Raw genomic sequence first — 12,803 nt, forward strand, 5'->3', positions numbered from 1 at the left:
TGTCATGCAGGCTCTGTCAATCAAAGACAGGAGAGGTGTGGAAACAGAAACAGAAACAAAGTGATTTAACTCCTAAATGACAGTGAATTGAGCAGTGACATTGCAGGGGAATGATCTATACACTAAAACTGCTTTATTTAGCTAAAGTAATTTAGGTGACTATAGTGTTCCTTTAAATATAACCAAAACAGGTATTGATACACATTCTTAAAGTGGCAGTCTACAAGTGTGTGTATGTATAGAGAGAGAGATAGAAATGTGTGTCACATTTAAGTTAAAGGAACACTCTAAGCACCATAACCACTGAAATCCACTGGTGCCCTCTCAGTCTATTTTGTCAGACCATTTTAGAATGTTTTGACGACTTACTGGGGTCTGCACCCATTTCTGCCAGGTTCACTTTACAGGATAATCTGGTTAGCTTCACTGAACTAAGCAGTGCTGCCCTCATTGACTGAGAATGTCTGCTGAGTGCTTTTGGACAATGAGCACGGTCCTGTATTCAGCCTACTTAGCTCAATGCCACACAAATGTGCTCAGTGGAGAGACACACAGGAGGACTGAAAAGAAAAAGCCACACGCAGAGGGGCTGAAATAGGACAGAGAGAAACACACAAAGGGGCTGGTGGGGAAGAGGCACACGTAAGAGGGCTGGGGAAGGGGAGAAAGAGAGAGGCAAGAGGGCCTGGGAAAGGGGAAAGAAAAAAAAAAGCAGGGGGGCTGGAGCAAGCGAAAAAGAGCCACACAGAGGGGTTAGATGGTAGAGACACACAAAGCGGTTGGGTGGGGGAGTGACAAACAAAGGAGCTGGAGGTAGAAAGAGACAAATAGTGGGCTGGGGGAGAGAGACAAATAATGGGCTGGGGGAGAGAGACAAATAATGAGAGAAAGAGACATGCGGAGAACAAGACATATAATGCGATTGTAAGAGGCAAAGTGGATAAGATATACTAAAGATTGATGTAACACACAAAAGTGGGATGAGATATACTAAAGGAGGTGAGATATTCAAAAGAGGCGATAAGAAACACAAGAAGGTGCAAAATTTAAAAGGGGGAGGGGTTAAGAGAAACTCGGGTAAAGTTGCATTTGGGAGAGGAGCAGCAAAATGTAGCTTCTCTGTAGCCAAAATCCTTGCACCCACCCTACTTGAAATGACTAATGTTTTTTTATACCGAGGGTCACCTTATCAAAGACAACAAATAGAGAAAAAATATAATGAATAGTGTAGATTTGAAAAAAAAAAAAAGACACATTTCATTGGTCATCTTGCTCCTAACCAGTATCAGAAAACCATTAATGCTTTCAAATGGCAACTTTCCATTGCAATCTGCTTCTGAATGCAAAGTAAATCAAAATAAAAGGTTGTCATCACTGTAAACTCATGTTTATTATAGGGAAAAACAGGTGGTAAAGTTACAGTGTTACTCTTTGTTTAAATACATTGATTGTATTTTGTTAGTGGTGGATTTTTTATATTTTATATACAGGTGATACTCGAAAAATTAGAATATCGTGCAAAAGTTCATTTATTTCAGTAATGCAACGTAAAAGGCGAAACTAATATATGAGATAGACGCATTACATGCAAAGTGAGATAGTTCAAGCCGTGATTTGTCATAAGTGCGATGATTATGGCTTACAGCTCATGAAAACCCCAAATCCACAATCTCATTAAATTAGAATATTGTGAAAAGGTGCAATATTCTAGGCTCACAGTGTCCCACTCTAATCAGCTAAGCAAGCCATAACACCTGCAAAGGGTTTCTGAGCCTTTAAATGGTCTCAGTCTGGTTCAGTAGGAATCACAATAATGGGGAAGACTGCTGACCTGACAGTTGTGCAGAAAACCATCATTACATCATTAAAAAATACAAAGTTGCTTGCACTCCTGGAATAGGTAAATAATGTGCCCGGTGCTGGTCAGGCAAATAGCATAGAAAAACAGAGAATGACTGCACTCAGGGACTTGGAAATATTACTAAAACTTAACTTTTAATGTTCAAAATAAATCAACATTTCAGCCCCATATTTGGGCTTTCATCGAGATGGTAAAAATAAAACGTTGATTTATTTTGAACATTAAAAGTTAAGTTTTAGTCATATTTACAAGTCCCTGAGTGCGTTCATTCTCTGTTTTTTATATATATATATATATATATATATATAATCAAAAGTCCTTGCACTTAAGCTAAATATTGTATATAGCAAATAGCTTTTACTTGCCGGGTGCCAGTCTTCTGGGGAAGTTGATATTCACATGAATAAAGCTTGGACTGCACTCACAGTCACTTTGTCCTGAGGAAGGTCCCTGTGCGGACCGAAACGTTGATTTGCTGATTTGATGAAATAAAGAGTATTTTGTATTGGAAGACCGTGAGTGCAGTCAAAGATTTTTGGCTAGTTAGTTTTGGGTCTTTAACCTCTTAGTGACCAGACCGTTTTTCTTACCGTTAAAGGACCACTATAGGCACCTAGACCACTTTAGCTCAATAAAGTGGTCTAGGCTGCTAGGTCCCTCTAGTGTTAACCCTGCAGCTGTAAACATAGCAGTTTCAGAGAAACTGCTATGTTTACAATAGGGTTAATCCAGCCTCTAGTGGCTGTCTCACTGACAGCCACTAGAGGCGCTTCCGCTCTTCTCACTGTGAAAATCACAGTGAGAAGACGCTGGACGTCCATAGGAAAGCGTTGAGAAATGCTTTCCTATGTGCTTTTTGAATGCGCGTGTGACTCTTGCCGCGCATTCGGAGCTGACGTCGGCAGCGGGAGGAGAGTTGCCCAGCGCCAAGGGACCCCGGCGCTGGAGAAAGGTAAGTGTTTTAACCCCTCCATCCCAGCGGGAGTGGGACCCTGAGGGTGGGGGGGGACCTAAAATCCCAATAGTGCCAGGAAAACGAGTTTGTTTTCCTGGCTCTATAGTGGTTCTTTAAGGAACAGGGCTGTTTATAAATTTCTGCTGTGTGTTTAGCTGTAATTTTCCTCTGACTTATTTACTGTACCCACACACATTATATACCATTTTTCTTGCCATTAAATGGCCTTTCTAAAGATTTCATTATTGTCATCATATCATATAATTTACTATAAAAAATAAGTTATAAAATATGAGGAAAAACACACCCCCAAAATCTGTTGCGCATCTACAACCGCCAAAAATCACCCATGCTAAATAATTGCTAAATTTTGTCCTGAGTTTAGAAATACCCAATGTTAACATGTTCTTTGCATTTTTTGGAAAGTTATAGGGCAATAAGTACAAGTAGCACTTTGCTATTTCCAAACCATTTTGTTTTTCAAAATTAATGAAAGTTACATTGTAACACTGATATCTGTCAGGAATTCCTGAATAACCCTTGACATGTGTATATTTTTTTTTAAAGAAGACAACCTAAGGTATTAAACTTGGGGTATTTTGACTCTTTTCATGCAACCATTTTACCACCAATCTATGCCAAATTTAAAATAAATAAAAAATGATTGGTTATTTTTTTGACACACATAGCAATTTAAGAATACATGTACTAAGAACTTTAAGGGTTACTGCCAAAGAACACCCCAATATGTGTTCCGCAACATCTCCTGAGTACAGTGATATAGGTGTTTCAGGTTCTCTGGGGGCTAAAATACCTTATTTGGAGGGTGCGCATTCCAGTTTTCCAACTTGGAATTTTCACAGCTGGTCATCATGCACCCATGTCCTATAGCAGTGATGGCGAACCTATGGCACGCGTGCCACAGGTGGCACGCCGGGCCCTCTCTGTGGGCACGCGGCCATAGCTTTGCCATCACTGCAGAGTAGGCGCCTGCCTGCCCAAAACGGCAGGCGCCTACTCTGCTTCCGTGTCGGCAGGACCGGAAGCAGGGGGGAGGGATCGAGGAAGCAGCTCTCCCGTCCTCCCGCGAGCTGTGTGGAGCGTTGCCGCGCGTTACCATGGCAACGCTCCACACAGCATCGCGGGACCTGTATGCAGGACCTGTCCTGTCCTGCATACCACCACCGGACCACCAGGGATGACTGTGTTCCCCCCTCCCCTTCACCAAAGGTAACAAGAAGGGAAGGGAATGGGGGGGATACTGATTTAATAACCTACCCCCAGCACCCCTACTCCCACTACCCCCAGCAACCCTACTCCTTCTACTCCCACTACCCCCAGCACCCCTACTCCTTCTACTCCCACTACCCCCAGCACCCCTACTCCTTCTACTCCCACTACCCCCAGCACCCCTACTCCTTCTACTCCCACTACCCCCAGCACCCCTACTCCTTCTACTCCCACTACCCCCAGCACCCCTACTCCTTCTACTCCCCCTACTCCCAGCACCCCTACTCCCACTACCCCCAGCACCCCTACTCCTTCTACTCCCAGCACCCCTACTCCTTCTACTCCCAGCACCCCTACTCCCACTACCCACAGCACCCCTACCCCCTCACCCACAGCACCCCTACCCCCCCTACCCCCCTTACCCACAGCACCCCTACTCCTCCTACCCCCAGCACCCCTACTCCTCCTACCCCCAGCACCCCTACTCCCACTACCCACAGCACCCCTACTCCCCTACCCCCAGCACCCCTACCCCCCTTAACCCCAGCACCCCTACCCCCCCTTAACCCCAGCACCCCTACCCTCCCTTAACCCCAGCACCCCTACCCTCCCTTAACCCCAGCACCCCTACCCCCAGCACCCCTACCCCCAGCACCCCTATCCCCAGCACCCCTACCCCTGCACCCACAGCACCCCTATCCCCCTACACACAGCACCCCTATCCCCCTACACACAGCACCCCTACCCCCCTACCCACAGCAGCCCTACACACAGCACCCCTACCCCCCCACCACACAGCACCCCTACCCCCCCCCCACTCACAGCACCCCTACCCCCCCCCACTCACAGCACCCCTACCCCCCCCCCCCCACTCACAGCACCCCTACCCCCCACACTCACAGCACCCCCCCCACACAGCACCCCTACCCCCCCACACACACAGCACCCCTACCCCCCCACACACACAGCACCCCTACCCCCCCCACACACACAGCACCCCTACCCCCCCCACACACACAGCACCCCTACCCCCCCCACACACACACAGCACCCCTACCCCCCACACACACACAGCACCCCTACCCCCCCCACACACACACAGCACCCCTACCCCCCCCACACACACAGCACCCCTACCCCCCACACACACAGCACCCCTACCCCCCCACACACAGCACCCCTACCCCCCACACACACAGCACCCCTACCCCCCCACACACAGCACCCCTACCCCCCCCCCCCACACACAGCACCCCTACCCCCCCCACACACAGCACCCTACCCCCCACACACACAGCACCCTACCCCCCACACACACAGCACCCTACCCCCCCACACACAGCACCCTACCCCCACACACACAGCACCCTACCCCCACACACACAGCACCCTACCCCCCCCACACAGCACCCTACCCCCCCCCCCACACACAGCACCCTACCCCCCCCACACACAGCACCCTACCCCCCCCACACACAGCACCCTACCCCCCCCACACACAGCACCCTACCCCCCCCACACACAGCACCCAACCCCCCCCACACACAGCACCCTACCCCCCCCACACACAGCACCCTACCCCCCCACACACAGCACCCTACCCCCCCACACACAGCACCCTACCCCCCCCCACACAGCACCCTACCCCCCCCACACACAGCACCCTACCCCCCCACACACAGCACCCTACCCCTCCACACACAAAGCACCCTACCCCCCCACACACTGCACCCTACCCCCCCACACACTGCACCCTACCCCCCACACACTGCACCCTACCCCCCACACACTGCACCCCAACCCCCCACACACTGCACCCCCCCCACACACTGCACCCCCCCCACACAACATTACACACAGACACATACACTGCACCCCTCAATGCAGTATATGTGTGTGTGTTCAGCAGTCTTTATGTATTCAGCAGTGTGTGTGTGTGTGTGTATTCAGCAGACTGCGTGCGTGTATTCAGCAGACTGCGTACTCAGCAGTGTGCGTGTATTTAGCGGACTGTGTGTGTATTTAGCAGTCTGTCTGTGTCTCGGTGTGTGTGTTTGTATTAAGCAGTTGGTGTGTGAATGTGTATGTATTGCATTTGTTGGAGATACTAATATAAGCTTAATTTATATCATTATTTTAAATTTTTATAATTTAAATCTCTGTTGTGTTCTTCTTTTAAAACAAAAGTTGTTAACTGTACGAGTAGTTTTTTCTAACTGAAACCTCAGTATTCAGGTTTAATTGCCATGTTGGCACTTTGAGGGAAAAAAAGTTGGCATGTATTGCGGTTTGGGCACTCGGGCTCAAAAAGGTTCGCCATCACTGTCCTATAGGGATGAGGGCTTTCTGTGTCTCCGCCAGTCCCACCGACCATGATCGCTGCGGATCGCCGGTCCAGGTAAGTTCAGGGCTCCTATTTGCCGCGGATGTACTATGTACGTCCACGGTCATTAAGGGGTTAAAGGAATAAGAGCCTATGTGGTTGAGCACCTCTATCTGGTTTGCAGTGTGTTTTGTATTATATGCACTTTTTTTGAGTGCCCTCCTTAACTGTTTGTCTAAAATGTACACCCATAACAAATATGTTTTGATTGTCTGCTAATGTCTTCTATTCCGGAAAGTACTTTGTAGTCTTTAATGGTTTGTATTTTGTTGCCAAAAAAATACAGCAAAGATCTACCCCGGCAGCGATGGTTGAATTTTGCCATTCCAGCTGCTGTGGACTGTGTGAGCCTCACAAGGCTCAACTAATCAAATGGGAAAACATAACTTAGAGCAGCTAGATTGAGACAGAAAAGCCACAAAGCCATAACTGATTCTGTAACATTGTTCTATAAACAGTCAGTAAAACGCTGCATTGAGTACAGACCAACCACTGCCTTCCATGTTAACTGCATAGGGCTTTTGTTTTCTTTTTATTCAGTCACTGTCATGATGTACGTTATATGATTTTTTTTTTTTTTTATAAATTCTTTATTTCCAAAGATTTTGTATGTATTTCGGGGGGGGGGGGGGATACATAAAGGAAACAAGGGGTTAACATTTGTCGTTCAGTTTTCATAGCATATACTTGTACATATAGGTGTGTCTGCGTTTTGTTGCACTTCATAGTTACAATTGTCTTATAGCAATAGTTTTTGTGTGTCTTCAGCGTGTTGATATATTTCTATCATCTGACGTTATATGATTTTTAACTTTTTTTTTGTCTTTGTTTTGAAAGGGCATAAATACTATGTCCAGGTGCACAACGAACTAGAGGTCAAGAAAGGACTTGAAATCCTGTCTCGCTTTGTGGATATGAAAGAGCACGACCTCCCCTCTGAAGCTCGTGCCATTATTAAAGAATCCAAAGGTAAAACATGAGAAACCATGGGTTCTGGTAATGTATTGATCGCTAGGACAGAGATCTGCATGTCATGATAAAGGTCGCATTTTTTAAACCTTTCAGAACAAGGGATTTGGCAACTCCCGTAGTCTTATGACAGTCCTGGCACATCAGCTGTCACAAAGGAGATAAACTTAAATACATTTTTTTTTTAAATTCTTTAGTTTTTAAGCTTTGTGGGATTTTCAAAGAATTTGTTTCAGACATGTTGAAACATTCCTCCAGATACACCTCTGACACTCTTAATGGTTACATTTTGCTGAAAAGGTTTGCTTTCCATAGAGGTTAAAGTAAAAGGGTACGGTAAGGCAGATAAGGAGATCGTTTAATCCATAGACTTGCTGACAGTGTTGTCAGCAACGTATATAGAGTGACTATATTCCTGTCTCAATGTGAACTTGCCATCCTCATGAGTCACTTTAAGTAGGCAGTGCATGCTATGACTTTTAAAACGTCTCTTTATTTGTCTCCCGTTACATACGGTTTCTTTGGTACCTATATACAAAACGGCTACAGCTCCTATTTTTTCTGTTATGGAATCACTCTGCAATAAATCTAAATTTCGATTGTAGCCATGCAGCATGTTCTTTATGTGTTCTTTATTCACAGGCTCACCTCTCGTGGTATCGTTGATCGGAGCCCTTTTGCGCGAGTTCCCCAGCCGATGGAATTTTTACCTCAAGCAACTCCAGAGAAAGCAGTTTAAACGAATCAGGAAATCCTCTTCGTATGATTATGAGGCTCTAGATGAAGCAATGTCAATGAGTGTGGATAGACTGAAAGAAGATCTCAAAGACTATTACAAAGATTTCTCCATTATAGAAAAGGATGTGAAAGTGCCTACACAGGTACCTTTTGGCCCATTTGAAAGGGCGCAGCATTCTATTTTCAGAATAGTTTGGTCCAAGAGATAATGGGAGATATTTCTATTGTAAATTGTGTTACGAGAACAGCGCAGTATACGTAACTATGTGTCTCACATTCATTGTGTTACAAGCACAAGTAAAACTAAACAAGGACATAAAACATGATTTTAAAGTGCTCGTCATATCGACAGATGTGTTGTCTGTGTTAATAAAATATAAAAAATTTATAGATTAGGATTTCCTGACATTTTCTTCCTGATGGGAGAGCTCTCTCTGTAAATATAATGGGTGTTGCGTCCATAACGCACATGAAGCAGAGCATGGATGGATGCCTGTCCCTAGGTTAAAACAATAGACACATGAAATGATATTGTTTATGAATTGCTGCTAATTAATTCTTGCATGATTTGAGCTTTAAAGGAACGCTATAGTGTTAGGAATACAAACCTGTATAGTACCTCTGCCCCTATTTAGATTAGTGCCCCCAACCATCACCACCACCAATTTCCAATAAAATTAAGTAAAATAAAGGTTTTACTTAACTTTCTTCATGTGACTCACCCAGTACTGCTGGCCTCTCTGACTCCCACAATGTCATTGTGGGTGGTGTGGAACTCAGGGTAGTCACTGGTTTCAGGCAGGAGTGTGCAATGTAAAGGCATAGGCATTCCTCCTTTGCAGAAGAATCCGAGTACAGTTAGGTTTCTTTAGTAAGGTTTATTGATACACACACGATGAGGAAACAAATCAATTTTGCATGTTTTCTGTATCCTGTGTTCACCAATAAACCTTATTATATAGACCCTGAGCTGGGTAGCCTGTGGATTGTACTGTCATCGTGGAGGTGTCGCATTCCTGGTGTTCGTTTAATCCAATGCTCTTCATAAAAGAGCATCGGGGATGTGATGGTAAGTGCCACATGCACAATCTATCAAATGCTTCTTACAGAAAAGCATTGACTTCAATGATTTCTTATGAGCTGCATTTGATGATATTGACAGAGTTTTACAGCTACGTAGGAAGCTCCTGTGGTGGCTGTCATTGTGACAGTCACTAGAAGTGGGTTTAACTATTCAAGGTAAACATTGCTGGTTCTGAAAACCTACAGGACCACTTCACCCACACCACTTGATTGAGATGAAGTGGCCTTGGTGACTTTATTCCAGGACGGACTGCTACACTGAAGATAAAAAAGCTGCGAAATAGGAGCTTGCAGCTGGCAGTGCTTTGGAGGATTTAATAATAAGTTAAGAGTTTTTTTCACTAAACTCTGATTTTAAAACCATTCAGGCAAAAAATAGCCATTTTCTAAGGCTAACGGAGTTGGTGCACATTTCAGAATCATTAACTTTGACCTAAATTCAGCAATTTCACTTTTCAACCAGTGTTTAGTAAATAAAAAGTAATGGAGACATCTGTGATACAAGTTAGTACAGATCCAATACCACAATCTAAAACCTTTTTCATTTTTGTCTTTTTTTGGCAGGTCCTATGTATCCTGTGGGACATGGAGAGTGAGATTGTGGAAGACACATTGCAAGAGTTTGTTAACAAGTCTTTGTTATACTGTGATCGCAACGGGAAATCCTTTTCATATTATTTGCATGATCTACAGCTGGATTATCTTACAGAGCGGAATCGAGATCAGCTCCCGGTATGAACTCATTGGTTTCATTACATTAGGAATATTAACTACTGTTTTAGTTTATGGCCTGGTGCAGGTGTCTTTAGGGACATTGTAAACATAGCTGTGATGCAGTTACATTGTACCATTATATGTTCCGGACTTTGTTTTCTTCTTGTTTCCCAGGAGCTTCATTCCAAGCTTGTTGGCCAGTATTATAAACACTATGCAGATGCCTTGCCAACACCTGACAAAGAAGATTGTGCATATTGGTATCGTTACTTAGCCTACCACATGGCTCAGGCCAACATGCATCAAGTAGGTACATATTCTCGCACCCCTTTCTTAACATTTTCTTGACACCCATTTTTTTCCCATTAAAATCCAAGGTGCAACGTCTTCTGCTTTTGTGTTGGAGTTTAAGACATTACGTCAAACTTCACTTTAACCAAAGGTGCAGGGAAGCATTTATTTTCTCACCACTCTGGTTGGACAAACCTGATTTGATTTGTAGAATTCTTAATTATTTGCATTATGAAGTGAATAACAGGGTTTTCCCCCTTTACTATCCCAGAACCAGGGTGAAGGAATCTCATTTTTATAGCTTGGTCTCTTGCAGTCATTGGGCTGTTCATGCCTACATCTGTGGAGAGAAATAATAAATGTGTTCAGGGTGTTTTAGAGGCACACCCAGCTTAGTGTCCTGGCACAACTGGGAAAGTGTACAAAATACAGACAAAGGAACAGCACACAAAGAAATACAGTTTACAACTGGGAAAGTGAAACACATCAACAATAATGTGAGAAAAATATAACAATATTGACATTTTGAAATGTCAAGATAAGTTTTACATTTTAAAATACCAACGCTAAATATGTGAAAGTGGAAACTCTGGTATAGAATCTATTTTTATGTTCCTGGAATCCTAAGGTTGGATGGGGCTAAAATATATATAAAAAATGTCAGAATTAGTTGACTGAAAGCCAGTCTTTGTACATGAGGGGGACAGCATCAAGATTAGGCAGATCGCTTCATCCTGCACTGAAAAGTATAAAACTGGGCACAGATAAAAGGCAAAATCTGTAGGCCCATGTCTCTAGGCCAAGAGAGATCTGAATAAATAACATTTGGGGATAAAAAAACAGGGGGAACCTATCTGAGATAAGATAAGTCAGACGGATAAAATATGGCAATGGTATCGTCCTCTTTCTGGAGTTGGAGCTTTCTTCTTGGCCAGAGGTCCAGAGGAAAACTTTATACAAAAATTCTCACTTTCTAATCTCCATGTGCTTCCCACTATGAATACATTTAACCATGTAGGCAGCTTGGTCCCGTCACTGATGGTGGTTTTATATGTATTTTGGGTTTTGGCGTATGTGAGAACACTGAAATTAACTTGCTCTTCTTACATTATTTGCAATATTTCATGACCTCAGGCTTCCGCTAATTAAGCAAACCATCTTTTCCAGGAGCTCGCCTCTCTCTTGTTTTCACTAAACTGGTTGGATGCAAAAACAAAACTTTATGGACCAGCCCATCTTCTTCACGAGTTTATGAATTACAGGAAAATATTAGATAAACAGGTACATGTTAAATGCTTCACTATGTGTCATCGTTATTTTAGAATATCTTCATAAACCCACCTCTAGTGACCACTTTTTGTTAATTCTAGCAACTAAAATATCTAGGCAACAGAACCCCTACAGCACACACTATAGTGATTTATGGTGTATGCAGTCAGCTGATGCCATCACACAGTTCTGTGTCAAACTGGCTGAAATGAGAATTCCAGTTTTGTCAAATTTATAATGGCATTGACATAGCTAATGTCAAAAGAAAACTCACCTTAGCGATATTTGTAATGAGGAGCTGAAGTGGGGTGCATGGGCGACATGGTGAGTTTCAAACCGTTCACACAACTGTGAGACAAATCAAGATGAGGCCGCTTCCTGCACACAACAATTAAACCATTAAAAGTGGACATGCTGCTCGTGAATATAGTCACCGTTTAACCCCTTAAGGACCAAACTTCTGGAATAAAAGGGAATCATGACATGTCACACATGTCATGTGTCCTTAAGGGGTTAAGCATGAAAAATATAATTCTGGGCACAAATAAATGGAAAACTCTAAACTATAGTTTTGTAGATCCAGAGCAAATTGTTGAAGTAAAATCCAAATAAATTAAACTTGTGGTGAAAGGACAGGGGACTAAAAATAACTGCTAAGGTACCAGAGACTGCTCTAAATTAATACACCAATGAAAAGTAGAAGTGTATGGATTGAAATGCTTAAAGGGACACTGTAGTCACTAAAGCAACTTTAGCTTAATGTAACAGTATTTGTGAATTGATTATGCCCCTGCAGTCTCACTGCTCAATTCACTCCCATTTAGGAGTTAAATCACTTCTGTTTCTTTTTATGCATCACCTCCCTTGGCTTTGACTGACACAGCCTGCATTAAAACAAAATGGTTTCATTTTCAATCCGTTGTAACTTACAATAAAGTTTTTTTATCTCCTGCTCCAAAAATTGAACTTTAATTACATGCATGAGACTCCTGCAGGGTCTGGCAAGCTATTAACAGAGCAAGAGATAAGAATGGCAAGAGAACTGAGCAGTGAGACTACAGGGGCATGTTCTATACACCAAAACTGCTTCATTAAGCTAAGGTTGTTTTGGTGACTGTAGTGACCCTTTAAGTTTGTCACCAAAACTCTGGACAAGACAATAGAGTGTGTTCATGCATGCACTGACACAAATGCCTGTCATGGTTTAGTAAGCCTACTTAAGCAAAACAAAATTAGCTTAATATAGAGGCTTCTGTGTATAAGATCATGCCCCTGCAGTCTCACTGTTAAGTTTTGTTTTTTTGTTTTTT

The 12,803-nt window shown here is 43.6% G+C and overlaps 1 protein-coding gene across 2 annotated transcripts in view; it reads left to right on the forward strand.

The window, feature by feature from the left end:
- Positions 1-12,803, forward strand: part of APAF1 (apoptotic peptidase activating factor 1) — an 82,182-nt gene that overhangs the window by 25,597 nt on the left and 43,782 nt on the right. For both annotated transcript variants that reach the window (XM_063447239.1, XM_063447240.1), the window contains exons 7-11: positions 7,267-7,398; positions 8,041-8,279; positions 9,784-9,951; positions 10,108-10,239; positions 11,392-11,505. In XM_063447239.1, coding sequence (XP_063303309.1) covers positions 7,267-7,398; positions 8,041-8,279; positions 9,784-9,951; positions 10,108-10,239; positions 11,392-11,505 — 785 coding nt within the window. The remainder of the gene's footprint in view (positions 1-7,266; positions 7,399-8,040; positions 8,280-9,783; positions 9,952-10,107; positions 10,240-11,391; positions 11,506-12,803) is intronic.

Source organism: Pelobates fuscus, chromosome 3, assembly GCF_036172605.1.
Source record: "Pelobates fuscus isolate aPelFus1 chromosome 3, aPelFus1.pri, whole genome shotgun sequence".
Lineage (NCBI taxonomy): Eukaryota > Metazoa > Chordata > Amphibia > Anura > Pelobatidae > Pelobates > Pelobates fuscus.